The sequence below is a fragment of the Cebus imitator genome, unplaced genomic scaffold (assembly GCF_001604975.1).
Source record: "Cebus imitator isolate Cc_AM_T3 unplaced genomic scaffold, Cebus_imitator-1.0 Scaffold253, whole genome shotgun sequence".
Classification (NCBI taxonomy): Eukaryota; Metazoa; Chordata; class Mammalia; order Primates; family Cebidae; genus Cebus; species Cebus imitator.
The window spans coordinates 2,515,217-2,532,133 of NW_016107568.1; the positions used below are offsets into that span (position 1 = coordinate 2,515,217).

Consider the following 16,917-nt stretch of genomic DNA (forward strand, 5'->3'; position numbering starts at 1 on the left):
TGAAAAATTTCTAATTTGATAAGCCCAAAAAGTAGAAAGACTTCATTGTTTTTATTTGCTCTTATTTTATTACTGGCAAGAGTAAACACTTTTCCATATATTATTTGTTCTATAGCTTTTATTAATTATCTGTTCAAGTCTTTTGGCTATATATATGTGCATATATATATGACAAATGTATATGTATATATCAGCTTTGCATATAATGAACACATCTAATAGTTTATCATATATGCTGAAAATATTTTGCCATCTTTTAATATCTCATTTTATTTTGTTTATGTAAGTAACTTTTAAATGCCTGTGTACTCTATCTTTTCCTTCTTGATTTACTCAATCATTTAGAAGTTTGTAAGTTATAAAACTGAAAGTACAGCCACAGACTGAAAGAAAATATTTGCAAAACACTTATCTGATAAGCCAGTTGCTGTGGCTCATGTCCATAATCCTCACACTTTAAGAGGCTGAGGCAGGATGATCACTCAAGCCCTGGCATGCAAGACTAGCCTGGGCAACACAATGAGACTATAGTCCCAGCTATTCAGCAGGATATGGTGAGACAATCCTTTAAGCCCACAGGGTCAAGGCTGCACTCCAAACTGGGTGACAGAGACCATGTCTGGAAAACACCTGGCTGTAGTAGCTCACGCCTGTAATCCCAGCCAGGCCAACACGGTGAAACACCATCTCTACTACAAATACAAAAGCTAGTCAGTCGTGGTGCCTGAAATCCTAGCTTCTCAGGAGTCCGAAGCAGCAGAATTGCTTGAACGCGGAAGGCAGAGGTTGCAGTGAGCCAAGATCACACCACTGTACTCCAGCCTGGGCAACAGAGCGAGACTCCGTTTCAAAAAAAAAAAAAATCTACTTATCTGATAAAGGATTGGTATTCAAAATATGTGAAGAACTCTTAAAACTTAATAAATTTTTTAAAAATTTAAAAACGGGCAAAGATCTGAAAACTTCACCAGAGAAGGGGGCCGGGTGAGGTGGCTTAATGCTTGTAATCCCAGCACTTTGGGAGGCCAAGGCGGGTGGATCACAAGGTCAAGCGATCGAGACCATCCTGGTCAACATGGTGAAACCCCGTCTCTACTAAACATACAAAAAATTAGCTGGGCATGGTGGCACGTGCCTGTAATCCCAGCTACTCAGGAGGCTGAGGCAGGAGAATTGCTTGAATCCAGGAGGTGGAAGTTGCAGTGAGCTGAGATCGTAGTCACTACACTCTAGCCTGGGGAACAGGGCAAGACTCTGTCTCAAAATAATAATAATAATAATAATAATAATAATATTATATATATGAAGCCTAGCACAAAGGTTAACCCCCAAAATATTTGCTATTATGTATATATTCATGTCATTCCCCTATGTATGGGGTTCATGTGATTAAATGTCAATATATTCAAAGTACTTAGAAAGCTTTACACATCATTAAATGTTAGCTGTTAACATTACTGAATAAACCAGAAATATTCTTTTCTATACTATGACCTAGACTAAGCCACCATTATCCCTTGCCTAGAATCTTGCAGTTCTGGATCAACCAGTCTTTTCCTCTCCATACGCTTCTCTATAGCTAGTGATCTGACAGACTTCACTGCTTAAAACCCTTTGCCCTCAGGGTAATTTGCCAAACATTCCTTGAGGACAAAGGCCTGTGCTCACAATATGTCTATTACCAGTATAGGGCCTAGCATACAACAAAGTACTTAATAAATACATGTAGCTTTTTATTCATTCTTTCATTCAATTAAATCCCTTTATATTTCTCCTGAGCTCTGCCCAAAGATTACTCCTTTCTTTATCTCTTGAGGTTTCTGGCACACAAAAAAAACCTTGGTATCTTGTGAGGGAGTCTTTTCCCATCCTGGTTCGGAAAAGTCTATGTGTTGTCACAAGCACTACCAGACTAAACAGATGCTTCCACACAGGCATGCCACATAGTAATCTCTAAGCCCTTAACATTCACTCTTGCAAGAGTCATTCCTAAATGTCCTAATGCTTAAGCCCCTAGAACAGAGCCTGGACAAAAGAGGTCTAAGTACCCACCAAATGACTAAGGCTATCTTTCCCTAATCTAGGGTGTGGACATGTATACCACTTGCTTGATATTTTGAGTTCCCCTTGAAATCATCCCAGAAGTAGTTGGACATAATAACTGAGCAATCACATAGCTAATTATATCATATTAACATAGAAGCACCTGGTGATAAATACAATAGTAATAATACACTATGTGCCAGGTACTCCTTTAAGTGAAATTACATTCCTAATCTCTTTAAATCTTCACAATATGTAGACATTATTCTTCCCATGATGGAGGATACCAAATGCTTTAGAAATCTGTTCAAGGTCACACAGCTAAGTAGCACAGTAAGGACTTGAATTCAGGCAATCTGGTTCCACAGCCTGAATTTAGTGCTGAGTAGTTCAACATAGATGGTCATTCTGAATGATCTCAAAAATTTGAGCTAGATTTCAGAGTCACCTCAATAAAAATAAAAAATTAAAGTAAAAGGCATTTGAATAAGACAGTAGATAGCACATCTTGATCCCATATGTAATCTAAGCTTGTATCACTAGTATAGACATGCTGTAAGTACACCATAAGGGACAGAGAAATGTCTGTTGCAAATGTGTGACATTGTAATGTAGCACCAATTCAAAATTTGGATCAATGTCCCTGAGTAAGCGCTTCTTGGTGCCCAGGAAATGATGACCCAGAGATGAGCTTGAATAGCCCAATGCCTCCCCGTGACCTCTCTCACTCCAAAGCCAGTGGTACCTAAATATGAAACATCTTCGTGTCAAAGGGTAGCCTCCAGCTCTAGTCCAGCCCTACTCTGGGTCAGTTAGGATATAGAGAGGCTACTCAGACAAATAACTTTGCAATTTCATCAGCAAGATATGAAAGCATTTGTACTGACTCTTTCAGCCAGGCTGACCAACTCATATACCAGCCAGAAGATTTTTATTTAACTTTGCTTTTATGGAAATTGTCTTGGAGCTATTCCCTTTGTCCCTATTCTTGTTCTTCACTCTGCTCTTTGCTGCACACAGCTACTTCACTTGCCACATGCTATACTCCAGTGCTGATATAAAGGTGGGTTCTTCACTGCCACCTACCACCACTGCCCTGTGGGCTCAGCTTGTTCCATCAGATGCAGCACCAGTCCTAAGTTTGCCCACTCTCCTTTTGCTTTCTTCCCTCTCTACTTGTTTGAAGTTTTATGTCTTATATTCATTCTTTAATGGTTATTCCAGCTAATATTTATTAGGTTGGTGCAAAAATAATTGCAGTTTTTGCCATTTCGATGCAATTACTTCTGTATCAACCTATTTAGCTTTTCAAGTCTTATCAGTATCTTTACTTTCCTCCTGAATAGAACCTGAAAATTAGTGTTTTAATCTCTCCCTCAACTTCACATGCTATTGTTGTCCAGCATTTTCATTCTAATCTGTGTTTCTCTCCCATAAATTAAGCATTCTTCTTACAGTGAAGGCTTTACCAGTCTCTGTTCAGTGTTCCTTCTTGCATCTGATTCTCCATCTGAGATCATTTTCCTTCCACCTCAAGGACATCCTTTTGTGAGTGAAAACTCTACTTTTGCCTGAAAATGTTATTAGCTCCTTCTTTTAAAAGTGTCACTGGGGGTAAGCTTTCATGGCAAGTTCCTTTTTTTCTTAAAATCATGAAGATAAATTTCAGTTTCCTGGCTTTCATTGTTGACACAGAAGTCACCCATTTGGCTGGTTTTCTACAGGTAGTCTGTATTTTCTCTCTAGAGAAATTTTCTTTGGTTTTCTGTACCTCACCCTGATGTATTAGATAAGTTGGCTTATCTTGCTTGAGATTCACTGGGCTCCCTAAGTCTGAGGTTTGATGCCTTTCATTCAATCCTAAAAAATTTCTCTTTGAATATTGCCTCCGCCATCTCCCGATGTTCCAAATAATGTATATTAGATCTTACTTGATTGTCATCTCAACCTCTTGCCTATTTTCTATTCTCTATCTGGAATGCATTCTGTATAATTTCTTATCTTCCAATTCACAAATCCTCCTTCAATTTGTCTAATCTATTTAATCCACCTATTGACTTTTTACCTCATATATTTTTCACTTCTAATTCAAAGTCTTTTTCACTTCTAATTCAAAGGGTTCATTAATCGTTATTTCATTATAGTCTGTGCAACAATGCCAACATCTGAAGAATTTTTTAAAAATCAGCTTCTGCGTCTCCATTTTCACTCATTGTGCCTTCTTTGCTCGGCTTCTCATTTTTTAGCAAGACTACTCATTTGCCTTGAAAGTATCTATGGGAATTGTTCTGAGGCCTTAGAGGAATTGCATTTGCTTCTGGAAATCACCTGGAAGCATAAACAAAGTTTGGACTGAAAGCCCACAGAAGGCCATTTGTGGTTATGAATTGTCAGGTAGGATACTCTATACCTTCCGCACGGCACTGAGGTAGAGACAAATGGGTTCCTTGCTGCCCCCTTCTATGGAGTGTTTATTTCTTGTTCACCTTTACACCAAGGGTGTCAGCTTTATGAGGGAACCCACTAGATTTCTCATTTCCTGTTGTCCTTACTTTGTGTAATCACTAAAATAGGTTATGGTCTGCTGAATTTGGCAAAAATTCTGAGGAAAAGCTAGCTTTGGCAGTTACTTCTGAGGATCCCAGCTTTTGCTTCATTTTGAAGATCTGTAGGCTCCTTACTTTTGTGCCTTCTCAGCAATATGTTTAAAAATTTTTTTTTATAAATATATTCACCCAGAATCTTGGTTGCTTCTGCTGAAAGGACTTTTCAGAATATCTAACCCAGCATACTGCCAAAAACAGAACCCTGAATTAGTTCCAAATATGCACGCCAACACACTTCCCCTGCCCTGATTCTGCCAACAGAGTGAACTATAAGACCAACGCTAAGCCTGCCTTCAAGGTGAAAGGAAAAAATTGAGGTGAAGACAAAAAGTGGGTAACTGACTGACACATCACCACAAATATCCCATATTTCTTTCTCCTCAGGCACAAATGTTTTATGGCACTGTCCATTACCACTAGCGATAGAGGGGAAAAAGACAGCAAGGTAGTAATACCTTTGTGTCCTAAATGAAAGTGGAATAATCTGTCCATTTTCAACAATAAAGATAGAAAAGTATATGGAGATAAGTACAGCACTTTTTCTCAGATAAAATTTTTTTTAAAAAAAGCTAGTTGCCACACCAAGTGAGGTCCCAGCTTCGAACTCTGCCACGAAGTGCATCAGTGTCAAGAAACTTGTGAGATGGGGTCTTTACGGATCATTCTGTGTAACATTTCACTGTACTTAGATAAGACAGAGAGAGAAGTGTTTTTAAGATCAGAGATCTTGTCTACGGCCATACTACCCTGAATGCACCCAATCTTGTCTGATCATAGATCTTAGCTATAGAGGATTCTCATGGATTGTAATATATGAGAAAAGATCCATCTGTTTCACTCTCTAATCTAAACCTAACCTTAACACAATGCTTAGCATATAGGAGGCACTTAGCAAATATTTACTGAATGAGATAAAAACAAATGGACCAATCCGGGAGGAAGAGGGAAGAGTAGGGTTTATATCTAGCTCAATGTCAGTGAATAAAAATGTAGCAGGGAAATAAAATGTTGCTGACCAAACAGCCAGGTTTTCTACGTAGATAAAAATCATCTCAAGCTGGGCTATCAAACCTCTTTGGAAAGTAAACTCTGAATAGCTTTTTGGCTTTGTACTTCATCCTTCTAGTCTAACACTACAATTGTTAGACACAAATCAAGCTTTAAAAGGTAACAGCTAGATTTCCTGGTATCACTTACCCAAAAAAGTTTTCATACCCAAGTTCTAGTTCAATAAAACAAGACAGGACCATCATCAGGAGCAGCTATATAATTTTAATCTAAAGATTTGGGCACACAGAAAGCATTTCACATAAAATCTCTTGAGTCTTTAATTATATGACAGGACATAAGAGCCTCAGAAAAATAAGTATCTTCCCATAGATCTTAATCCTTAGTCTCTGCAGCAAAGATAGTCCCTGGTAATCCAGGTAATATGGTCTGTAAAATATTAATAAATAGGCCTATTGATTTCCGACTAAAGGACTGCATATAGCCTAAGAAGCAACATTACGGCCCAGTGATCAGTATTTATATACATGGGCCATTTGATCCTACATTTTTCTATTAGGTATTTGGGATTGGTAGTTTCTAACCTTCTAGTCCTAAGTGTAAGAGGGCTACGTATTACAGTGGGCTTTATTCAATGTTAGTTTTGTAAAATGTTGCAAAAGAATTTCAGTAAAGTAAGTCATTAATTCTTTACGCTTGTTTCCTAAGTTAGCAATAAGCTCCCATGCTCAACTTCAGCCACATTTAATTTTTAAGAATCTTCAAGAGAAAAAAAATGTTTCACATATAGTTAACAAGAATGTTGCTTCATAAGAGTTGGGGCTGAGCTCAAAATAAATCCTGGTATAACCTCCTTCTGGTTGCTCTGGAAAGAAGGACACTGATACATAAGGAAGTAACAAAGATGAAAAGCAGGGAAGAAATAACAGCTTGAAGTGAAGAAATGACACAGACCCCCCACATACACACTTTAAAAACTTTATTTATATAAAAAACTCATTTGTTTTTAAAAGCATTAACAAGAGAGAAAGAAAAGAGAAAAGGTATGGAGCAGAACACAAGCCCCTTAGTAGAGTTCGGTGGGAAGGTGGGATTTTTGGTTCTCTGGAATTGAATGTTTAGTGTTTTTATAAACAAAAGAGGAAAAAAAAGTTAAAGGTCCCCAAAAGCCCATGGCTGTTCTATTACCCACACCCCACCGAGAAAAAAGAGCACCAGGAAAAGAGCAGAAGAAGACAAGAGAAATCAAGAGTGGAGCCAGGTCTGGATGAGGCAATTTCCCCTGAGCAGTGTGCTCTTAGGGTCACGGAGAGCAAAAGGCTCCTTTTTGCCAGAAAAGGTAGATGAAAGTGGGAGGAAATGGGAAGGGGGAAAAAGGTAAATAAGGAATTTTAATGCACAAGTAAAGGGAATGGTGGGTTGTGCACTTTTCTCCTACCCCATAGCCTCAATATATAAGGGAAGGGGAAGAGAGAAATAAAGAACTCCAGTTGCATGGAACAGAGCTTTTAGATTAGATTAAGGGGAGAAGGCAAATAAGGAAAAGGATTTTAAAAATAATAATAATCAACCCGCATAGCAGCTGATTTCTCTAGCCCAACCTGCTAATTAATATATGCTAAAGTGAGAGGGGGCAATACTGGAGGGAGGGGAGAATTGGGGAGAGATCAGTTCTCCTTCAGCAATAATGGTAAATTCTGGGCACCTAAGGAGTAAGAGTCACACCACTCACTTCTCACTAACCTTACTCTGAGACTCATCAGAATAGGATTTTTGCAAAATCCCACCCATATGCTGTTGAGCAAAAGCTTGCTATGACTGAAATCACGGCTAAACCAATCCCCACCGAAGAATTTTGAGGTTCTCTAGGTCACTTCTCTTTTTTCTGCTATTTAGGGCCAATAGTAGGTAAGAAAGCAACAAAATATAATTTGCAAAATTATGAGAAATGAGACTGCAGAGGCAAAGAAAGGCACATGGAAGGGTGGGAGGAGATGCACCCCAGGCCAAAGGCACAAAGAAGAGGCAAGCCAGGGGCAATCCCCACCTTTTAAGGGTAAAAGGGACAGGAGTTATGTACATCAAGTCCTTTAGTTTGCCAACCAATCCAGGGCAGAGGCAAGGGACAGGCCTATAAGGATAGGAAAAGGAGAAACGGGAGGGGGAAGCCAGCTTTGAAGCTTCCTGCCAGTTTCAGACTAATTGCTTCATGTACACTCCTACTAGCTCTTCCTAGAGGTCTTCATCCCCAAAACACATCTTTCTGCTCCTTCTAAACCAAAAGTCTTCCTTGACATTCTCCCCTTTCTACAGCCTCTTGGAAATGGTCAGGCCAACTCAGCAGACATAACACAGGGCAGGAGAGGTGGGTTAAGGACAGCCTCTGTTAAGGGGCAGCAGCAATAGCCCAGGGTTGGCATGAGGCTTGCAGAAGAGATGATATCTGTAGGTTCTTGATGGTCCCTGCCTTGGAGATGAGGAGAGCAAGGTTTCTTAATCCCAGTTCTAGGAGACCTTCACTTACTCAAGGGTTTTTGCCAGGTGGAATGTGCCAATGTTGCCAGCCTTCTTTGCTTCAAAAATAGCCATTAGGAGTAAGGAAAGAGCTCACACTTTCCCCTCTCTAAAAGAAAATAAAAGTCCCTTCCCCACCAGGAAAAAAATCTTAAGAATCATCAGTTTATCAGACTGCTGGACATTGCATATACAGCATGTAACTTCCAATTCTTCCCATGGCTTCCAGTGAAGATTCCCATTCTCTCCCTCCCTCCCTCCACAAAATGCCAGGAGTTCCAGGGAGAACTGGCAAAAAAAGAACTAATCTGCAGCAGTTTCTCAAGATATGCAAACAACTGAATCAGGCTTCTTGGGAGAAAATGGAGGGAATGGGGAAGGGGGAGGCACTGGGGCAATTAAACTTCACCGGAAGAAGTTGGGAGCTGATGGAAGGAAGGCAGCCACTTGGGCTGTAAGGGCAGGAGGCAGCCTGGCAGTTGGCACAATAGTCCAGCGAAGAAAAAGGAAAATCATCATTTTGTCCATTTCACCACCAAAAAATAAAAGTACATATAAGCCCAGATGGAATGGAGATGGTGGTGCTAAATCTTCTGCTGTGAAGAAAAAAGAGAAAGAGAAAGATGTTAATGGGGTTAGGATTAAGGAGACCCCCCTAAAAAAAAGTTGAACAAATCTGGAGAAAGGAAAGCAGTACATAATAGAGAATCAGATCACTAGCTGCATGTCCCAGACTCTTAAGAGGTAATAATCACAAAAGCAGAACCCTCGAGCACCATGTGGCTGAGACTAGTGTGTCTCTGGCATGATCAGATCAGCGTGATTGGCAAATTGCTGGCACACAGGAACCTCCTTCCTGAAGGACAATCTTGGGGGTGACTGAAGGACATACCATGGAGGGGTAAGACACTTGGCCCCCCTCATCATCCAAAACCAACACATCCAACTCTTCCTCCAGAGATTCCTGCCCCTCGTCCTGCTGTGAACACATGCAATTTGTTAGTATGAGTAGAGACAGGAACCTCAAGAGTGTGTGCCAGACCGAGAGAAACTCTGAAAATTTGTAAACTCAAACAAAACAAGATAAAATAGTAAGAAAAGGGCAAAACATTCATAAACAGGCAGGGAGAGGAAGAAGGTAATGTTTGAAAAAAGGTCAGTTTGTGTTAGTCGTAGCAATAATACTTTTACAGACATGCTTCTTCCATTTTGACCACTTAATGGCCTAGGAAATCCCAACATAAATCAAAACTCCTACTTTTTACTAAAACCCCTACCAGAAAAGGATGCCATCTTTCTCTCTGTACTTTTTTTCGTATTTCACAAAACACATAGGCTTCAAAATAGAACTAGCCTTAGACAGATAGCAGTATATAAAGAGAATTTACCATCAAGGGTGTTCCCTTCAATGGCTCCATGTCGCCTAGATCCCCCGATCGATCCAGTGTTCTATTGTGATCTCCTCTCTCATTTAGTGTGGAATAGTTGTTATCTGGTTAAAAAAAAAAAAAACACACACACACACACACAGAAATATGACATTCCCCTCTAGTGTACAATATACATCAAGCAGATAGGTGTAATTAGGCACCATTTTTGGGAACTAAGCTTGCCAAATGCTCCAGAAAGTCACCAAAGTCTGATGGTCCCCAACTTAAAGAACTTGAATCTGACCAGGCACTGTGGTTCACACCTGTAATCCCAGCACTTTGGGAGGTTGAGGTGGGCGGATCACTTGAGGCCAGGAGTTCAACATCAGCCTAGCCAACATGGTGAAACCCTGTCTCTTAAAAATACAAAAATTAGCCAGATGTGATGGTGTACACCTGTAGTCCCAGCTACTCGGGAGGCTGAGGTATGAGAATCAGCCACTGCATTCCAGCCTGCATAACAGAGTGAGACTCTGTCTCAAAAAAATAAAAAAGGATTTGAATCTTGAATCTAAGAAGACAATATGTATAAAATACCCAGAATATGACACTATAATAAAGCTAAACAAGTGGTCTGTCTGAAAAGGGTATTGGAATTAAAAGAAGAGAGAGTGAAATAAGCTGCAATTGTTAGGAAGGACCTGACAAGGGAGAACAGGACTTAAGTTTTTGGAGATAGAGAATTTAGAAAAGCAAAAGGGAAGGACATATCAGTAAGAGGTATTACATGAACAGAATCGAAAAACTGCAGAGTGAAAAGACAGAATAGCAAGCAGAACAGTGGGGCAGAAACCGAATGTATCCATTCACTCCACAGAAGGAGACTGGGGTAGGAATATAATGGGCTATAATTTTAGGGATATGAACTGTAATATGCAGTAATGGCAGAGGTATAGAAAGATTTCTGAAAACCTTTGAGCATGTAGGAATGTGGAAAGTAGATAGATCAGATTTTATTAAATTTCCTTACATCCTTCAAAATGGAAATGATCAGCCAATGTTCTCCCAGGATGGTAAATGGTGAGGGTGTTAGGGAAAAAACTATAGAGCTAGACAGCTCTCCTTAGCCCAGTGAAATATTACTCCACATCTTTAAGCAAGTATTAATCACCTACCTAGCAATTTTGTGTTTGATCCCATATTGCTCATCTGAATTTCTTCCCGATCAGGTTTCTTATCTGTATGAAGTCAGAAAATTATCCATGTCAAAAATAACTCTTCATAATCTGTACACATCATGAAAATTGCTCTCTGGTCCTCCTTCCTTCCCTTCATTCACACTTCTACTTAGCACCAACTATGTGCACCACAATGCCTGGCTAATTTTTAAGTTTTCTGTAGACATTAGGTCTCACTATGTTGCTCAGGCTGGTCTCAAACTCCTGGGCTCAAGTGATCCTCCCATCTCAGTCTCCCAAAGTACTGGGATTATAGGTGTGAGCCAACACACCTGGCCACTACAGACTCCTTTTGTTGTTGTTGTTGTTGTTGTTGAGACACAGTCTTGCCCTGTCGCCCAGGCTGGAGTGTTAATGGCATAGTCTCGGCTCACTGCAAACTCTGCCTTCCCAGTTCAAACGATTCTCCTGCCTCAGCTTCCACCTCCCAAGTAGCAAGGACTACAGGTACGCGTCACCACCCCCAGCTACCTTTTTGTATTTTTAGTAAATATGGGGCTTCACAATGTTAGTCAGGATGGCCTTTATCTCCTGACCTTGTGATCCACCTACCTCAGCCTCCCAAAGTGCTGGGATTACAGGCATCAGCCACTGTGCCCAGCCCCCTACAGACTCTTAAATCAAAAAACAATTCCATCTAAACTAGCAGTTTTCAAATTAGTTGGTCTCATGGCCCTTTTATAGTCTTAAGAATTATGAGGATCTAAAGAAACTTCATTGGTGTGGGTTATATGTATTAACTGTTACCATACTAAGAAGTCTAAAGTATCTATTTCACTTAACAGTAAACTTATTACATGTTATCATAAATAATCTTTAATAAAATGCTTTTCATTTTTGTACATCTTTTTGAGGTTTGGCTTAGATTCTCAGATCTGCTTCTGCATTCAATCTGTTGTGATATGTTATTGTAGATAACATATATCAAGAAAATTGAGCCTCACACAGATAAAAAGTTGGAAAAGAGGGGATGACTTTAATAGTCTCTTCAGATAACTGTTTATTCTTCTTTAATAATATATTAATTAGTAGTAGTTTCTTAAAGGTTAGCAGTAATGTGGAATCTAAAACTAACAATCTGTTCATATTCTGTTTAATTAAAATCCATTGGTCCATCTTGCACTTCTAATGGATCAATTATGTATGTGCGATTGACACATGCACTGGTCACTTACAAAATATTTGGATCAATTATGTATGTGCGATTGACACATCATGCATTGGTCACTTACAAAATATTGCTAAATCAAGTTATCCAGATGTTCAAAATGTTAACACACAGCATTATATGAGATTTTGAAATCACATTCATTAATATCAAGGATTATTTCATTAGAAAAGTCTTATTTATTTACTTATTTTTAGACAGTCTCTCACTCTGTCGCCCAGGCTGGAGTACAGTAGCACAATCTCAGCCCACTGCAACCTCCACCTCCCAAGTTCATGCAATTATCCTGCCTCAGCCTCTTGAGTAGCTAGGACTATAGCTACATGCCACCACACCCAGCAAATTTATTTCATTTTTTATTTTTTGTATTTTTGTAATTTAGTAGAGATGGAGTTTCACCATGTTAGCCAGGATGGTTTCGATCTCCTGATCTCATGATCCACCCACCATGGCCTCCCAAAGTGCTGGAATTACAGGTGTGAGCCACCGCACCCAGTGTATTCATGTATTTTTTAAGTCAGGGTCTCGCTCTGTTGCCCAGGCTGGAATACAGTGGCACAATCATGGCCCACTGCAGCTTTGACCACCTGGGCTCAAGTGATCCTCCTGACTCAGCCTTCAAGTATTTGGGACTACAGGCATGTGCCACCATGACCGTCTAATTTTTTTTGTAGAGACACAGTCTCATTATGTTGCTCAGATTGGTCTCAAACTCCTGAACTCACTCGATCCTCCTGCCTCAGCCTCCCAAAGTAATGAGATTATAAATTAGCCACTGTACTCAGCCTAGAAAAGTCTTTTCAGTATTGGGAAGTTACCAGGCTTACAGTGGCAAATAAAAGTTTTTCAAAACTATAATTTCCACTTGAAATCTCAGGCAGCAAACATTGTGTTATTTTCCTCAAAATGACAAGCTTATCGCATTCATTTTTGAGAAAATGTCTGCCAAATACACACGTCTGAATAATCCCTTTGTCTACCAGACATTTTTTTTTCAAGTAAAAATGGTTTTCCATTAAAAAAGTGGTTAGTGTGGCTGGATGCAACATGTAATCCTAACACTTGGCCAAGGCAGGAGGATCACTTAAGCCCAGGAATTCAAAGACCAGCCTGGCTAATATAGGGAAACCCCATCTCAAAATAAATAAATAAATAAACAATTAAAAAGTGGCTAAACTAGTAACTGAAACAATAACATAAGTATGTTTCCTTAAGACAACCATCATGCTTTGGTTGTCTTAAGCACAGAATATTGAAAAGATACATAATTCAAGGGTAGAAAAATAATAAAATTATTTCTTTTCTTCTCCACTTAAGTGAAAATGGCTCTCTGCTTTTACCTACATGCATGGCAATGAAAAGTACAATGACTCATTCAGCTTTGTGTCACTGCCCTGGTTTGTGCTAAGTCACCAGCAGGAAGCATTACTGCTTTCTGTGCCGTCGGTACAAATGGTAACAGTTTTGGGACTCTCAGACCACACTTTAAAAACCAATAATCAAGGAAAAAGCCAAGTGTAATTAAGGTAATAATGGTCACAATATACATTTTATGTGAAAAAGAAAAAATTTATAAAACAAAATATATAATTCATCTTGGGGAAAAATGTGTCTGCTCACATGGTAAAAATGTTTAAAAAGATACAAATGGTTTTCTCTGGATAACAGAAACAAGTGATGTGATTTTTTTCTTATTTTTCTGGTTGTTTATATTTTGTAATTTTAAAATAGTAACCATCTATTACAATATTAGGTATTAAATGGAAATTTAAAAGGAGAAAAAATAGAGAAAATAGAGTAGAGTTCACTTTCCAGTGTTTTTAAGTTCACAAGCAATGGTAAGGGAATCACACCCAGTCTAATTACCTGTTTTGTTTTGATTTCTAATGCTTAGACCTACCTATTTCTGCATTACAATCCTGGAGTGAAGAATTATTCCCCTCCCCCAAAAGACCAGCTAATTCAAAAATAAATATATATCCTATTTCTTAGTTAGTAAGCCACCTAAATAACAGCAGGAGTGGCTAAAAGGAGAGGGTGTGTCTTCTGGATACTGCACCTGATTTTTGGTTCCGGTCAATGAGAGGGAGAGTACTATCATCATATGAATGACTGCTCTGGCTTCGGGAAGCATTGTTTAGATTCACCTAGAGGCAAACACAAAATGCAACAATGTCACGGAATACTGAATTCACCCATATCTTATGCTGTAATGGGCATAAGCCTCTAGGTTCCCATTTCCAAATAGAAATATGAAAAAACAACTCATATGGGTTGATAAATACCCTACATAGTGAAACAAACTAGGATATTATGGCTTCTATTTGTGTTCCAGAACAGGAGATTACAAAGGATCCGAACACTAAAACTATCAGAAGAAAACACAATTTCAGAAAACAGTAAAAACCCCCTCAAAAGGCTAGGGTAGATTTGGGCAAAAGTCAAAAAGGCCATTATTCTTCATTATCACCTGCACCTAAAGTATATTATGACATAGAGGGAGACCTGAGCTGCTGTGTTGGCAACAAATGAATTACAGACACACCATCCTTTTGAGGAGTAAACAAATTTTTTTTTTTTTTTTTTTTGAGACAGGGTCTAGCTCTGTGCCCAGGCTGGAGTGCAGCAGTGTGATCTCAGCTTACTGCAACCTCCATCTCCTGGGATCAAGAGATCCTCCCACCTCAGCCTCCTCAGTTGCTGGCACTACTGGCAAACAACACTACACCTGGCTACTTCTTTTATTTTTATTTTTGGTAGAGATGGGTTTCAACATGTTGCCCAGGCTGGTATCACACTCCTAGGCTCAAGCAATCCACCTTTCTCAGCCTCCCAAAGTGTTGAGATTACAGGTGTGAGCCAAATCTGGCCAAATAATTCCTAATTAGGAAATATGGGTCAAAAACAGATTTAACTTTGAGGCCAGGTGCAGTAGCTCACGCCTATAATCCTAGCACTTTGGGAGGCCAAGGCAGGTGGATTGCCTAAGCTCAGGAGTTTAAGACCAGCCTGGCCAACATGGTGAAACTTTGTCTCTACTAAAAATACAAAAAATTAGCTGGGCATGGTGGCATGTCCTGGCTACCAGGGAGGCTGAGGCATGAGAACCACTTGAATCTGGGAGGTGGAGGCTGCAGTGAGCCAAGATTGTACCACTTCACCCCAGTCTGGACAACAAAGCAAGACTCTGTCTCCAAAAGAGAAAAAAAAAAAAATAGATTTAACATGATGGTGAAATGGAAGAAACCAAAGACAACAGAAGCATTCATTATCCTGGGGCCAAAGGAAAAAAAAGGTAAAAGTCTTGGTCTTAAGATTTCCTATACCTGAAAGTCTGATTTCTTCCATCCTTCTTTTTCCAGTGGCTTCCGCAGTTCCTTATATCCCCAGATTGTCTGTAATACAAGTGCTGCTGCTCGAACTTCTTTTTCTGAGCGGTTCCTTTGGAGGAAAGTAACACCATAAGGAATTTGGATAGAAGACCAAGAAAGAAGCTTGGAACCTATATCCTCTAATAACATAAGACTATAAATGCCAAAATGGGTTAAATCAAGTTTTTACTAAATCCTGTATTCTATCCCAAATGGTGACACAAAAAAATGTTTGACATAAGAGTCTATTATCAATTTATGGATCAACATTAAGATAATAGATAATAGAGTGACAGCTCTTCACACTTTACATGTAAATAAGGAAAAAATTTCTCTTTTTCTTAGTAAACAAAAGAGGAAAACAACTCTCCACTCACTCAAATTCTTCTGACTGTAATTTTAGGTGGTAAGCTCACCCTGATTTGTTGATCAACACCAGCTTCTCAATACCCTGTGTCTCTCGAAGCTTTTTGGCAGCCTCCAAGTTCTCAGCGATAACCTCATTGATGGTGTTCAAAATAGAGACCACTGTGTCCTCAGAGAAATTCCAAGAGGAATTCTGCTGTCCTCCTGGCAGATTCTTTACCAAGTTAGGAATAGCATGTTTACCTAGTAAGACAGAAAGAGCATATGCAGAGAGAAAAGACCAACTCAGGTCACGAAGAGCCTTACAATATACTTAATCTCATTAATCATATCAAGTGTAGCTACTATCCATATGAATCAACTTCATTATCCTATAGATTATCATATCAAAAGGGCTAAGGACCTGAAATGTCACAGATTTACTCTTCTACATATTCCTTTATTTCTTTTCTATTTCAACCACATTGAAATTGTAAATACTGTATATTAAATAAGCTACACAGTCCTTTCAGATACTCTAAGGAAAATAATATCTTGAATATTATAATATTTAATAGAAGAGTTCAAATGAATTTAAAATATAAATAAATAACCTGGGCTCTGCTAGTAACTAGCTACATTAACTCTGGGCAAACTACTGAACTTCCATGAGTTAAGTAATTTCTTTATCCTATTAAAAAACTGGACTTTCATAAAGTGGTGAGGATTAAATAAACATAAAAGTGTTTAACAATGCCTAGTAACAAAGTAAGTGCTCAATAAATAATAGCAATTATTATTCTAAGAACCCATTAAACTAAAACCCTCACCAACTCTTGCACTCATTAACTACAAAGGAGGGGAGGGTCTTTCCCTTCAGTCATTTCAATAAATTCAGTAAATTATTAGACACCTACAAGACTACAGATACTGTACTAAATTTTAAGGTAAAAGTTAGCATTCAACTCCTTACCAATTAATTCCTTGTTGCGAGCATCTACAGCCAGATTTCTCAGTGCTCCAGATGCAGCTTTCACCACCCGTTCATGTTCATTAGTCAGGAGGTCAGCTATGGCAGAAAGAGCCTTCTCTTGTCGCAGAGCAGAGCGGATGTATCGACCATACTAGAATATCACATTGAAAGGGGTGGGACAAATTACAAATGGCAGCAAACTACTTATCTAAGTTTTCCCATCTCCAAATCCATTTTCTTTTTTCCTTTCAGTGTGGTTTTTTTTTTTTTTTTTTTTTTTT

At 39.0% G+C, this 16,917-nt stretch overlaps 1 protein-coding gene across 18 annotated transcripts in view; it reads right to left on the reverse strand.

Annotated features, from left to right (window-relative positions):
• Positions 1–5,901: 5,901 nt before the first annotated feature.
• CTNND1 (catenin delta 1) overlaps positions 5,902–16,917 on the reverse strand; it is a 57,441-nt gene continuing 46,425 nt past the window's right edge. For 8 of the 18 annotated variants that reach the window (XM_017498930.2, XM_017498927.2, XM_037728011.1 and 5 more), the window contains 8 exons: positions 16,637–16,787; positions 15,735–15,927; positions 15,274–15,388; positions 14,007–14,094; positions 10,717–10,779; positions 9,560–9,663; positions 9,064–9,150; positions 5,902–8,767 (listed from right to left, as the gene is read on the reverse strand). In XM_017498930.2, coding sequence (XP_017354419.1) covers positions 8,756–8,767; positions 9,064–9,150; positions 9,560–9,663; positions 10,717–10,779; positions 14,007–14,094; positions 15,274–15,388; positions 15,735–15,927; positions 16,637–16,787 — 813 coding nt within the window. In that variant the 3' untranslated portion in view covers positions 5,902–8,755. The remainder of the gene's footprint in view (positions 8,768–9,063; positions 9,151–9,559; positions 9,664–10,716; positions 10,780–14,006; positions 14,095–15,273; positions 15,389–15,734; positions 15,928–16,636; positions 16,788–16,917) is intronic. The other 10 variants (XM_017498935.2, XM_017498933.2, XM_017498942.2 and 7 more) reach the window with 5 other exon arrangements.